Here is a 13,717-nt window from a genome sequence, read left to right as displayed (position 1 = left end):
AGGGTACTCCACACCTTCTAGACCCCGTGGGCACCTAGACGCGTGACAGATGCGCGCACACACATACCCATCCACGTTTCTAAGTAGAGGTGGAGGAGATAGTGGACATCTACCTCTGGCCTCCATACTCAGGCACTTGGCACGCATGCCAAGTGCACACACATGGTATGCACATGTATGAGGCTGGGGTTCCGACTCCTTTGGAGGAGTAAGGCTTACCTGGCATGCACAGAGCCCGAGCTCAGACACCACCAGTGGATGGACTATACATGGTGGTGCATAACTGCCTTCCCGGTACTCAGTAGGCAGAAGCAGGAGTTCGAGACCATCGTCAGCTGCACAGAGACCCTGTCTCAAAAACCAAAAAGGGCCTGACGCCGTGGCCAGACTGAATATCAGTGCAGGAGGCTTTGTGGCTGGAGGAATCAGTAGAGTAGAGGAAACCGACCAGGCTAGGCTTGGTGGCTTTCCCTCCAGGCTGTGTCCAGCCCTCCTCCAGGTAACTCCCTCCCTAACGGCTGCACCCTCCCAGTCCATCAGTGATCCTCCAAGTGGCACACACAGGCTCCGGAGCTGGCTGGAACCACAGGAGCAGGCGCTGTGTATCCCCGGAGCCCAGTGGACAGAGGGTGTGGGTCCAGACCCAAGCATGGGCAGAATCTCTTTTTTTGGGCTCATTGCATTTATTTATTTGAATGGGGCCATAGGTAGTTGTGAGAGGATAATTTCCTAGGGTCAGTCTGTCCTCACCTTCAGGACGTTAATTTGATGTCAAGGCCCCTCACACCTGCTGAGCTATCGACTGCAGAAGAGCCCCAGGGTAGTCGCAGACTGAGCAAAGGACCACCCAGAGCTCAGGGACCACTTAGTCTCACAGCAGCACCAGAGGAGGCCTGGAAGGGTGGAGCCCGGCATTCTGGGGGCGGGGCCTGGGCCGACCACGCCTCCGGTTTTGCTCTGGCGGGGGCCTGCGCGCCCCCGGCCTGGCTGCAGCGCGTGACGCGGGGGCGCGCAGCGGCTCGGAAGCGTGCGGGCAGCAGCGGGACAGCGGGCGAGCGGGTGGCATGGCGGCTGCGGCGACGACCACTGAGCTCGAGGCGCCAGAGCCCATGCCGAGCTATGCGCAGATGTTGCAGCGAAGCTGGGCCTCGGCGCTGGCGGCGGCGCGGGGCTGCGGGGACTGCGGCTGGGGATTGGCACGCCGCGGCCTGGCGGAGCACGCGCACCTGGCTGCGCCCGAGCTGCTGCTGGCCGCGCTGTGCGCTCTGGGCTGGACCGCGCTGCGCTCGGCGGCCACCGCGCGCCTCTTTCGGGTCAGTGCGACCTGGGGGCCCCTATGAACTGCATGCGGGAGAGTGAGTAGGGTCACTGCTCACGTATCGCTATGTCCGTGGTGGCCGATGGAAAGGGGGGAGGGGGGCCGGGGCTGGAGATGCCCAGGATGTTGGGACCTCAGAGACTATCCCGAGTCTTTGCAACAAGACCAGGGTGGGTGCGGGGGTGTGGCTGAAGTGGGGTGACGCTATGACAGATTGGGGGTCCCATGTGGCGTGGGGTGTTGTAGGTGCAAGAAAACTAGATCCACACCCTATCCTGGGTAGTTTCAATAGAATCTAGGGCGATCCGCTCGGTACGGCCTCTAGGCTGTTGCGGACCAGAGGGCCGACCGGGGCACCCTTCTGGGGACCAGGGAGTCCAGGTCCTGCACCAGGAGGCCTCGAGGTGCACAGAGGTCATCTGCGCCATGCGTCACCAGGAGCTGCTGTGTCTACACCAAGTCTGTGCAGTCGAGGTCCTGTCCCTCGTCTGGGGTCCCCACCACCCCTGAACCAGGGATGGCACAGACCTGCGTGTCAAGGGCCACACCGAGGGGCTCAACCTTGGGAATGACCCTATCTGTGTCTTCAGGGTTGGATTCTGCCGCCCCCAAGGGGCGATGGTCAAAATGCTCTGCTTCTGGAGACTGAGGAGGCCACCGCCCAGGTCTGAAGAGTGACCCTGGTAGTGATGACATTGGCACCTGACCCTATTCTTCACCTCTCCTGGGGGGACGGGTCTAGTACCATGGTGGATACTCCCTAGGGGACTAGCTAGGGACATCCCGCCCCCATCTGACTGGAAGTAGCAGAGGGTGTGGGGACAGAGAGCCTTGTGCCAACAAAGGGGCCTTTCTCTGCTGATGGGAAGAGGCTGCTCCTTGTTAGGTCAAGATAGGGTGTTGTCCAGCTCCAGAGCCCACCCAGTCTGCTGTCACCCACGGGAGGGAGCGACAGCCCCCAACTGCTGGAGAGAGGGGGAGGCAAGAGTGAGGAGGGCAGCCCTGGTCCCCATCTGCCTTGGCCAGCACGCCCTCCCGGTGCCCAGCTGGGATGCTGGAGGCCCTTGAGGCAGCCTGACGCCACCCCACTTCCACCCCTCCCCTCCCCTGGAAACAGGCGGAGGGGCTGCCCCATTCTTCAAGCTCAACTTGGCAGCAGCCTGGTTGCTAGGGGTTACGGGAGCTGGGCTCTGGCTGTCTCCATGACAACTGCTGGGGTGCTCTGGGCTCCTCTGGCCCCCTCAGCCTTGGTAGGAAGGGGGCTGGGCTTGGCCCACAGCTCTGGAGCTCCGCCCCAGGGTGCTGGAGCCTTCCCGGACTCTAGTCTGCCCATTCCAACCCATTTTTTGTAATTTTTGAGATAGTGTCTCACTCTGAAGCCCAGGCTGGTCAAATTTATGGCAATCCACCTGCCTCCGCTTCCCAAGCGCTGGGATGATAGGCACACACTGATCTAACTCAGGGCACACTATACTGTGATGTCACCAGATCGGCTTGCCTCCGCCATCACATGACTCCCTTCCACGTTTGCCCCCCTTCTCCCTCTAACACCCCCTTCTCTCAGTAGCCTCCATCATCACAGCCTTTGGTCCCAGCTCTCCCTCCCAGTGTGGGGGAGTCACTGTTTTCGAGTTCCCTCCCCCCAAGGTGTTTTCCTTCAGTAGTCATCCCCCTTCCTCCCTTCCCGAGACACCCTCACTTCCTGCTGGAACCTGAGCCGCCCCCCCACCCGGCTTCCCTGGGCTCCGTTGCTCTAAACCTGCATGTGTCATGACACTCCCCCCCCATTCCCTTCCCCAGGCCACACAGGACAGCTGGGTGCTAAGTTTAGCCCTTCATGGCCACACACATGGGCTCTGGTTACCCCAGATGATGCCACCCAGCCTGGCCAGTCCCTGGGCCTTGCTTTCCCCCCAGAGGAGCACTGGGCTCCCCAATGATAACCATTCCCCACTGTATCCCCACAGCCCCTGGCCAAGCGGTGTCGTCTGCAGCCCAGGGATGCTGCCAGGTTACCCGAGAGCGCCTGGAAGCTTCTCTTCTACCTGGGCTGTTGGAGCTATTGTGCCTACCTGCTCCTGGGTACCCGCTACCCCTTCTTCCACGACCCGCCCTCCGTCTTCCATGGTAGGAATCCTGCGGGGCCAGCATAAAGAACTCTGCTAAAAGTAACGGGAAGGGGGCCGGGAAGGGGGCTCAGCAGGTAAAGGAGCTTGCAGCCAAGCCTGACCACCTGAGTTCTGTCCTTGGGGCCCACATGATGGAAAGCGAGAACTGACTCTTAAAAGTTGTCCTTTAAGCCGGGCGGTGGTGGCGCATGCCTTTAATCCCAGCACTCGGGAGGCAGAGCCAGGCGGATTTCTGTGAGTTTGAGGCCAACCTGGGCTACCAAGTGAGCTCCAGGAAAGGCGCAAAGCTACACAGAGAAACCCTGTCTCGAAAAACCAAAAAAAAAGTTGTCCTTTGTCCGGGCGGTGGTGGTGCACACTTTTAATCCCAGCACTCGGGAGGCTGAGGCAGGTGGATCTCTGTGAGTTTGAGGCCAGCCTGGGCTACAGAGGGAGATCCAGGACAGGCACCAAAACTACACAGAGAAACCCTGTCTCAAAAAACAAACAAAAAAGTTGTACACTGTGGCATGTACAATGTTGTGTGCGCGCGCACACACACTCACGCACGAGTTCTGGAATGAGCCTAATGAGATGCTGCTATGGAAGTCTTGATATCAAGCCAGCCCCAACAAAGGGTAGCCATGGAACCCTGGGAGTGGGGTGGTCAGAAGAGGGTTCCTACTAGACGTGGTGCTGCAGGGACATGCGCAAAGGACCTGGGGCATCACAAGATAGTGCCATGAAGACTCAACTCTTTCATAGGAGATGGATCGGATGAGGATTCATGGGGGCAGAAATGTGCAGAGTGGGGAGATCATCAGAGCCCTGGGAGCTGCAGAGATGTATGCTTCCCTAGGGGACAGGGAAAGGGAGAGAGGACCCGGGAGGGACACAGCTGAGAGCTTTCTTTCCTCACGTGGAAAGCACCACACATGTTTTCCAATGTAGCCCAGGCTGGCCTAAAATTGGGGATGCCACTGCTCAGCTTCCCGAGTGCTAGGACCCAGGTGTGTATCACCACTCCCATGAGCCACACCGGTTTTGAATTTCAAAAGGAGTGATGTCAGCTGTCGTTCATGTAGATAACTCAATGGTTTCCTTTTGTTTGTTTGTTTTGTTTTGTTTTTTGAGACAAGATTTCTGGGATCAAAGGCGTGCACTGCCATGCGCAGCTGACAGCCCAGGACTGAATTAGATTCAGGTTTGGGCCAGAGCGCTGCGCATTATTGAGCACCCACAGGGTTTCTTGTGTTTTTTTTCCTGGAGACGGAAGCAAAGCAGTTCCTGGGTGTGAGACAGTGTGCAGCAGATGAGCACACCCTCCACTCACCAGGGGGCTCTAGGCTGGCGATATATGTTTTTTGAGGGGGAGGGGTTCGAGACAGGGTTTCTCTGTGTAGCTTTGGAACCTCTCCTGGAACTCACTCTGTACACCAGGCTGGCCTCAAACTCACAGAGATCTGCCTGCCTCTGCCTCCCCAGTGCTGGGATTAAAGGTGTGTGCCACTACTGCCCCATTTTGGCACTATACTCTTTACTCCTGAGCCACGCCCACCGCCATTCATTGGGCGGTTCTCGGCAGGGGCTCCATCCCTGGTTCACGCCCACCGCCATTCATTGGGCGTTTCTAGGCAGGGGCTCCACCCGAGCTACGCCCACCGCCATTCATTGGGCGGTTCTAGGCAGGGGCTCCACCCCTGAGCCACGCCCACCGCCATTCATTGGGCGGTTCTCGGCAGGGGCTCCACCCCTGGGTCACGCCCACCGCCATTCATTGGGCGGTTCTCGGCAGGGGCTCCTGCCTAGGACAAGGACCTTCCTGGAGGTGACTGGCTGACGTGTGCCCAAGTGGGGCAGTGCAGATAGGCACACTGTTAGGATTAGGAGCTTGCTAGAGGATGAGGAGAAATGTGTGAATGGGGAGGGGTTCTTCTGTCTGTTTTCTCTCCTTGTGGGAGGGGACACCCGCGTGCCACAGTTTGCACATCTGTGGAGGTCAGAGAACAACTTCTGGGAGTCAGTCCTCTCCTCCTCACGTGGGGCCTGGGGATCAAACTCAGGTCGTCAGGCTTGGTGGCAAGGCCCTCTACCCACCAAGCCTTCCTGCTGGGTCTTTGGGATTTTGTACGGGGTCTCATGTAGCCTGGAGTGGTCTCAAACTAAGATCCCCCTGCCTCAGCCTCCAGAATGCTGGGTGGAGGTCGGGGGACAACACTGGGGTTACTTCTGCCCACCTTTATGTGGGTTCTGGGGGTGGAGATCGGGTGGCCAGGCATTCGTGGCCAGCATCCATCTCACCGGCCCACAAGTTCCTCGACAGCTTTCCGTTGAGTGGCTGCTTCTAAGCTGGGGCTGATGCAGCTGGGAAAACGGCGTCACTGAGGCTTAGACAGAGTCAGACTTGGGAGAAAGAGCATCGAGGAGCCTTGAACTCAGCATAGGGAGGCAGGGGAGTGTAAGAAGCACAAGTGAGGGGCAGTGGGGGCTCACCTGGGGGGACAGACAGCTGTCTGAGTGAGGACAGACATGCCTGGAGGCATGGGAAGGCTGGAGGGCGAACACAGGCGTCGGGCAGAGTCCTCCACGGGAGACCCACCTGTGCAAATGTCCGGGGCCATCTCCGTCTGGAGGGTGGGCCCAGGCATGATGGTACATACTTGTTATTTCAGCACTGAGGAGGTGAGGCAGGAGCATTGCTGTGAGTTCTCAGGCAGGCCAGCCTGGGTAACATAAGAAAGAGACTCTCAAAAACAAAACAAGCAAACAAAAACCAAGCAAGCAGAATGGGGCTGGGGAGTTGGTGGAGAGCTTGCCCAGAAGCAGGCGACCCTCAGTTCCGTCCGTTTTAACCAGGCATGGCATCTCCATGCTGGGCCTCCCAGCACTCAGGGAGTGGGATGGGGGCAGATGGTGAGTTCAAGGTCGTCATTTGCTACAGAGAGATTTTGAGGTGAGCCTGGCCTACACGAGACCCTGACTCAATAAAGGTGCTTGCGGCCAAGCCTGGTGACCTGGGTTGATCCTTGAGACCACAGAGTGGGAGGAGCAGACTGACTTCTAGAAGTTGTCCTCTGACCTCCGCAGGGACCCGAGACGGGCAGGTGCCCACATCCATTCACACATAAATAAACAAATAATCTTAAAAACCAAGACAGACTTATGGCCACCCCACATTCGGAGGACACATGCTGTGAGGCTGTGTTGGGAGGTGTCGGGGGACAGGCCCTGACCGTGACCGTGACCGTGGTTCTTCCCAGACTGGAGGTCGGGCATGGCGGTGCCCTGGGACATAGCCACCGCCTACCTGCTGCAGGGCAGCTTCTACTGCCACGCCATCTACGCCACCGTGTACATGGACACCTGGCGCAAGGACTCTGTGGTCATGCTGGTGCACCACGTGGTCACTCTGCTCCTCATCGCCTCTTCCTACGCCTTCCGGTGAGGTCCTCGGGAGAGTGGGCAGGCGATATGTGCAAAGGCCTGGGGCTGGGTGGGGCCAGAGCAAGGACGGGTCACGGAGCAGGGGTGTGTGAGGCCTGGAGAAGGACCCAGAGACCCTCCCCTCACCCACTGTCCCCTGCCTTGGGCCTATGGCTGCATGACACCCCTCCCCCCCTTTTTTTAACCTTTATTGATTTCAAAGGCTGGCATGGGTGTCCCACCTTGTGTGGGGTCGGAGGACAACTTCCAGGAATTGGTTCTCCTCCTACCATGTGGGTTCTGGGAGGTGGACTCAGGTTATTGGGCTTGATGACAGGTGCCTCTACCCACTGAGCCATCCTGCTGACCCTGTTTGACACCCTTGACCCAGACACAGCAGGAGACGCAGAAACAGAGATCTGGTGTTCGAAAGCCCACATGTGTTCCCACCTTCTCAGGGGGCTGAGACAGGGGGATCGTTTGAGCCAGAGTTCCAGGCCTGGGCTACAGCAGGACCCTATCTCTAACAGAATAGAAACTAAGCTAGGCTCCAGAGGCTGAGGCAGGAGGATTCCTGTGAGCTGCAGGCCAGCAAGAGCTATAAGCATGAGACCCGACTCAATGAAATAAAGGGGAGCAGAGAAAGGGTGCGCAGCTGCCCTCCTCCCCCAGGACACAAGTCTCCCTCAGGGCACCCGGTCACCGACCTCCACCGCGTAGAGACAGGTCACACGGTAACCAGCAGCCGAAGCCACGGCTCAGGGTTAACAGCATGTGAACTGTTCTTGTCGGGTTTCGAGGTTTTTACGTGTATGGGCACTTTGCACAGAATGGCATGCTCTGGAGCTGGAGTGACAGGTGGTTGTGAGCCACCATGCGGGCGCTGAGACCCGAACTCGAGTCTCCTTGCAAGAGCAGCCAGGGCTCTCGCAGCCGACCCGGGTTCAGTTCCTGGCCCTGCGTCAGGCTGCCATGCTTCCAGGGGATCCGACGCCCCCGCCTGGGGTCCGCAGGCTCTGCACACAGGCACACACTCACACACAGTTCAACAGGCTCCGCGGTCCCGTGTGATTGTCCCCACCCCACAGGTACCACAACGTAGGCCTCCTCGTGTTCTTCCTGCACGATGTTAGCGATGTGCAGCTGGAGTTCACCAAGCTCAACATCTACTTCAAGGCCAGGGGCGGCGCCTACCACCGTTTGCACGGGCTGGTGGCCAACCTGGGCTGCCTCAGCTTCTGCTTCTGCTGGTGAGAGGGGTGGGTGGGGCAGCTGTGGTGGGTGGGGCCGGACAGGGGTGTGGCTCAGCGGGTGGGTGGGGCCGGACAGAGGGGTGTGGCTCAGCGGGTGGGTGGGGCCGGACAGAGGGGTGTGGCTCAGCGGGTGGGTGGGGCCAGGCAGGAGGGGGTGTGGCTCAGCGGGTGGGTGGGGCCAGGCAGGAGGAGGGTGTGGCTCGGCGGGTGGGTGGGGCCAGGCAGGAGGAGGGGCGTAGGTTGTTGGGTTGTGGGCAGGGCCAGGAAGGGGTGTGGCTGACTGGGGTGGAGACATGCATGGGTGAGGCCTGTGGTTGGGCCCGGTTAGCAGGATGGTAGATTGGGGCCTCGAGTTGCGTCCAGCCCAGGGCCAGGCCAGGCTGGAGAGGGGCTGATGCTTGGTGGGGTGGGTGGGACCAGGAGGGTGTGGCCTAGTCCAGGATTGCGGGGCCTGGGAAGAAATGGAAGGGTGCCAGCAGGGAAGGGGCGGGGCTGTCAGACCGAGTGGATCCTGGAGGATGAGTGACAGGTAGATAAACCAGGGAGCGAGGGAGGGGTTGGCGGACGGGGAAGGAGAGCGCAGGAGGGAGCCTGACCTTCCTTCCCGGGTCTCCTCCAGGTTCTGGTTCCGCCTCTACTGGTTCCCGCTGAAGGTTCTGTACGCCACCTGCCACACCAGCCTGCGGTCGGTGCCCGACATTCCGTACTACTTCTTCTTCAACATACTCCTGCTGCTCCTCGCTGTCATGAACATCTACTGGTTCCTGGTGAGTCAGCCCCACGGGTCCTGCCGCGTGCAGGCAGGAAGGGACCGGCAGCCTCGGGGTCTCACCGGGGCCTTCTCCTCCCACAGTACATCGTGGCTTTCGCTGCCAAGGTGCTAACTGGCCAGATGCGTGAACTGGAGGACCTGAGGGAATACGACACTTTGGAAGCTCAGACCACCAAGCCCTGCAAAGCTGAGTGAGTGAGGCTGGGTCTCGGGCCCCAGCTCCTTCCTTTAGGAACAGATGTGGGCCCAGAGAAGGCAGGGACCCACAGAGAAACTGCCTGAGGCAGAGGCTGGATATGTAGCTGGTGATGCAACATCTGGGGGTCAAAGTGGTAATAGGGTGGTAATAGGCCTTTCAGGCCTGGGAGCTGCTAGCTGGGCGGCAGGAATGACCAAGAGCTTGCGTTGGGCCGGACTGTGACCCGCAGCCCTGGGGGAGCTAGGCCTCCTCCACCTGCCCTGTTGGCCTGGGAGACCAGGGTCGGCTCAGCAGCCAGGCAGAGGCTGGAATGATGCTGGAGTCTCGGTGGTCCTCTGGGGCCCTCACCAGCCCCTCGGCTGGGTAGACAAGCAGGGTTCAGAACATGTGGCACCCCTGAGACAATGTGGAGGACATTGAGCGAGAGCGGGAGGCTGTAGAAGGTTCCAGAAGGGGTAAACCAGCCAGGCCCTGGGATATGGTGGAGGTGTCAGCTCAGACCCCATGAGGCAGGAGGTGAGTGAGGAAGAAATATGATTTAATAATTTTTGTTTTTTAAGGAATGGAGGAGGAGGACATCTTTTTTTAATAATTTATTCTTATGGTGGGGTCGGGGCATGTGCCACAGTGGGAGTGTGGAGGTCAGAGGACAACTTTGTGATGTCGAGTCTATCTTTCCACATGTGGGTCCCAGGGATCGACCTCAGGTCATCAGGATTGGCTACAAGCGCCTTTCCCCACCAAGCCATGTGTTGGCCCTAAGTTCTTTTGGTTTTTTTTTTAACTTTTTAAATTATTGTTATTTTACATGTGTGGGTGTTTTGCCTGCATATATATATGTGTGCACCATGTGTGTGCAGTGCCCAAGAAGGCCAGAAGAGGGTGCTAGATCCCCTGGAAGGCGGTAAAGATAGATGTGACCCTTAATGTGGTTGTTGGGAACTGAACCCAGGTCCTTTGAAAGGGCAATCAATGCTCTTAACTAATCACTAAGCTATCCCTCTCCAGTGGTTCTCAACCTTCCTAATGCTGTGAATCTTTAATACAGTTCCTCATGTTGTGGTGACCCCCCCCCCAACCATAAAATTATTTTCTTTCTTTTTTTTTTTCTAAGAGACAAGGTTTCTTTATATAACAGTCTTGGCTGTCCTGGATCTTGCTCTGTAGACCATGCTGACCTCGAACTCACAAATATCTGCCTGCCTCTGCCTCCTGAGTGCTGGGATCAAAAGGCGTGTGTCACCACTGCCCGGCTCACAAAATTATTTTCGTTGCTACTTCATAACTGTAATTTTGCTACTGTTATGAATCATAAAGTAAATATCTGATATATGGCCCCTGTTAAAGGGTCTTTTAACCCAAAGGAGTCATGACCCACAGATTGAGAACTGCTTCTCTAGACCCTGGCCCTAAGTTGTTCTTTTTAAAAATTATCTGTGCATTTATTTTGTTTGGATGGATAGTTCTCTGCCTGTGTATCGGTTCACTACCTGCGCACCTGACTCCCACAGAGGTGCGAAGAGGGGGCCCAATCCCCTGGAGTTGGAGTTACAGACAGTTGTGAGCTGCCATGTGGGTGCTGGGACTCAAACCGGGGTCCTCTGGAAGAGCAGCCAGTGCTCTTAACCATGGCGTGAACCTAAATTCTTGGAGTTGGGCCAGTTGCTACTGATGCTAGCACTCAGGAGGCTGAGGCAGGAGGATCCCCTTGAGTCCCAGGACAGCTTCAACTACAGAGACTGGGTGTCTCTTCTGTCACCGTGATGACCGCTCCCCCTGAGCACAGAGAGGTCAGGCAGGAAGTGCGGCAGGTCTCCGAGCTGGCCTGCTCCCCATTGCTCACTCAGGCTGCTTTCCTACAGCACCAGGACCGCTCGTTAGGGGTGGAACCACTCACAGTGGGCCGAGAGCTCTCCCATCAATCATTAATCAAGAAAATGCCCACAGACTGGCCCTCAGGTTAATCCACTGGAGGCCTGTTCTCAGTTGAAGCTCTCTCTCTTCCCAATGACCCTAGTTTGTGTTAACGATAAAAAACTAGTACAATTGACCCCTTGTCAACCTGACGCACAAACACATTAGTATTAAACCATAACCTCTCCTTTATTTTTCTTCTCAAGATCCCATGTTAATGTTACACTATAAAACACAGTCCAACTTTTAGAAGTCCCACAGTCTTTAGAAATCCCGTCACTTGCTAAGCATGGTGGCACACGCTTTAATCCTAGCACTTGAGAGGCAGAGGCAGGCAGATCTTTGTGAGTCTGAATCCAGCCTGACCTACACATTGAGTTCCAGGTCTGATAAGTCTATATAGTGAGACCCTGTCTCAGAAGACAAACAAAAATTCCATCACTTAAAAGTTCAACCACTCTGGGGTTGGAGACTTCCAGAAGACTCGGGTTCAATTCCCAGCACCCACATATCAGCTCACAACTGTCTGTGACTCCAGTTCCAGGGGATCTGGTGCCTTCACACCAATGCACATAAAATAAAATTAAATAAATTATCCAAAGTTTCTTAATCGTGACTCCTGTAAAACTAAAAATAAATTAAACATTCCCTACTCTAGACATGATCAGAGTGTCAATTAAATCTGTACCTCAGTGTCTCAAATCTGGGGTTCACTCAAGATCTTCTGGGATTGGCTCAGCTCACGATGGCTGCTCTCCGCTGCTGCGCTCCCATGGCCCTCTATCTCAAACATGACGGCCTCTCCGCCTTCATGTGTGGCCTCTCACAGTGCCAAGCCTCAGCTGCTCTCCATGACCCCTTCATGCCTTGAAACTGGTCCCACACAGGAGTCTTACACCTCCCAAGGAAGGTGGCTCCTCTGGCCCACAGCTTGTGTCTGCCCTGAGGAAACACTTGCAGGAAGACTTCACAGCATGATGCCGGGCTCAGTCACAGCTGGCCAAACACCGCTAATCCCACTGAGCAAGAATAAGACCACTATCACAACTTTGGGGCCAAATTTTAAGCAAATTTTATTCAGTACTGGCCAAGATGATGGACACTGGCCAGGTCCATACTGGTGGTTCCCAGAGAATGGCCACAAATTACTTTAATCAGATGCTTATGAAGGCGAAACCCACAAGGCTACATATTTGTACTTCCTGCCCTTGTCCAATGGGAGCAAGATTACATCCTGACGTACTTCCTGCCCCTGTATGATCAAGCACATCCTGTGCAGTTGGGGCAACCAGTCTTGTTTGCTGAGGTGAAAACACATGGCTTGTTGTCTTCCATGAGCAGCCCCAGCATTCCAGGAAGTTACCTGTCCTTGGACAAGTGGGGCTCACAGACTAGAGGCGTTTGTTTTATTTATCTCTTGAGCACAGTAATTACAACTTAAGACATAACTTCAGCCCTCACAGAGCCACATAGCCATAGTTCAAAAGATTTCATTTACAGCCCTGACAGACTCGTTGCTTCCTACGTGTCCGTCATGGCGGGAGTGATGTCAGCAAGCGCCACGGCAGCCAGAGCAGAAAGCTGGGGGTTCACATCCTAACCCGCAAGCAGTATGCAGAGAGAACATACTTCACATCGGATGAGGCCTAAAGACCCCAAAGACCACTCCCAGGAACATACTTCCTCCTAAAGTGCGTGTTCAAATGAGCCTATGGGGCACACTCTCATTCCAAGCACCACATGGAGGGGCCTGGGACTGGTGTGTGAAGCCTCTCCCAGGGCTATGAGCTCAGACAGAGGAGGAGGTCTGACTGAGCCCACAGGACGACAGCAGTCTGTCTTGTTCTGATGTAGGCAAAACTTCTAAAATCAAAGTTGGAACATCCACTTTGTGTTAGACCGAGAACCAATCAACTTCAGGCTTATGGCTGAAACTGCCGATTGTGTAGTTGGGGTTCAGGGTAGGGTTGCATGTGCTGAGACATCGGGGCCCAGTGGGAGTCTCATTTGGGATGTGTTGGATTGAAGTGGTACCTTTAATGTGGGCCGTGAGATCTATGAAGACATGGAGGGCATATTGAGGAAGCTTCTAGAACATTCCAGAGGCTTCTACAAGGCTTAAGAGGACAGGGTAGGGAGACTCAGACAAATCTGAAACCAAGAAGGGCCCCCTTGCTGCAGAACTCCATATAGAGAAATGTTTGGAGATGCCGCACCAGGGCTCCAAAAGCTGGATCCCTGAGGACCTGCTCCGCCTCGTTTGAGGAAGTCCGTGGTATGCCCCAAGAACACCAACTGCAGAGAGGGGACACTAGCAACACCCCGCCAGCCACAACTCGCGTGCCCTCCCTCAGGGGCTGACTGCTGAAGGCCGGAGGGGAGGGGCAGAAACCGCTGGGCTGTCCCTTCTTGAGGAAACCTCAGTGTGCCATCAGGGGGTCAGAGTCAGAGAGAATGAAATTTACCGTATGAATTAGAAACTCTAGCGCCTGGCTTGGTGGGCCGCCTTCAATCACCCCAGCACGGGGTGGGGGGAGGGGGGCAGAGGCAGAGGCAGGTGGATCTCTGTGAGTCTGCGGCCAACCTGCTCTACAAAGGGAGTTCCAGGCTAGGGGACCACAGAGAGGGACCCTATGTCAAAAGAGAAAGTCTAAAACTCCCTCTAAGTGGGGAGTTTTGGGGTACAGCTCGGCTGTAGAGCACTGCCCAGCGTCGCCGAAGTCTGCCTTC

General features: G+C 56.4%; 2 protein-coding genes across 2 annotated transcripts in view; both read left to right on the top strand.

Annotated features, from left to right (window-relative positions):
* The first annotated feature begins 981 nt into the window (after positions 1–981).
* Positions 982–13,717, top strand: part of Gdf1 (growth differentiation factor 1) — a 15,372-nt gene continuing 2,636 nt past the window's right edge. Inside the window, exons 1-6 of the mRNA XM_028856920.2 lie at positions 982–1,313; positions 3,286–3,445; positions 6,687–6,867; positions 7,938–8,099; positions 8,722–8,869; positions 8,956–9,065. The gene's annotated coding sequence lies outside the window, so the exon portion shown is untranslated. The remainder of the gene's footprint in view (positions 1,314–3,285; positions 3,446–6,686; positions 6,868–7,937; positions 8,100–8,721; positions 8,870–8,955; positions 9,066–13,717) is intronic.
* The window catches only part of Cers1 (ceramide synthase 1), a 13,011-nt gene continuing 332 nt past the window's right edge, over positions 1,039–13,717 (top strand). The window contains exons 1-6 of the mRNA XM_028856921.2: positions 1,039–1,313; positions 3,286–3,445; positions 6,687–6,867; positions 7,938–8,099; positions 8,722–8,869; positions 8,956–9,065. Coding sequence (XP_028712754.1) covers positions 1,065–1,313; positions 3,286–3,445; positions 6,687–6,867; positions 7,938–8,099; positions 8,722–8,869; positions 8,956–9,065 — 1,010 coding nt within the window. The 5' untranslated portion in view covers positions 1,039–1,064. The remainder of the gene's footprint in view (positions 1,314–3,285; positions 3,446–6,686; positions 6,868–7,937; positions 8,100–8,721; positions 8,870–8,955; positions 9,066–13,717) is intronic.

The sequence above is a fragment of the Peromyscus leucopus genome, chromosome 17 (assembly GCF_004664715.2).
Source record: "Peromyscus leucopus breed LL Stock chromosome 17, UCI_PerLeu_2.1, whole genome shotgun sequence".
Taxonomy (NCBI): domain Eukaryota; kingdom Metazoa; phylum Chordata; class Mammalia; order Rodentia; family Cricetidae; genus Peromyscus; species Peromyscus leucopus.
The sequence above is the reverse complement of the archived record's forward strand: the minus strand, read 5'-3'. Positions and strand labels throughout refer to the sequence as shown.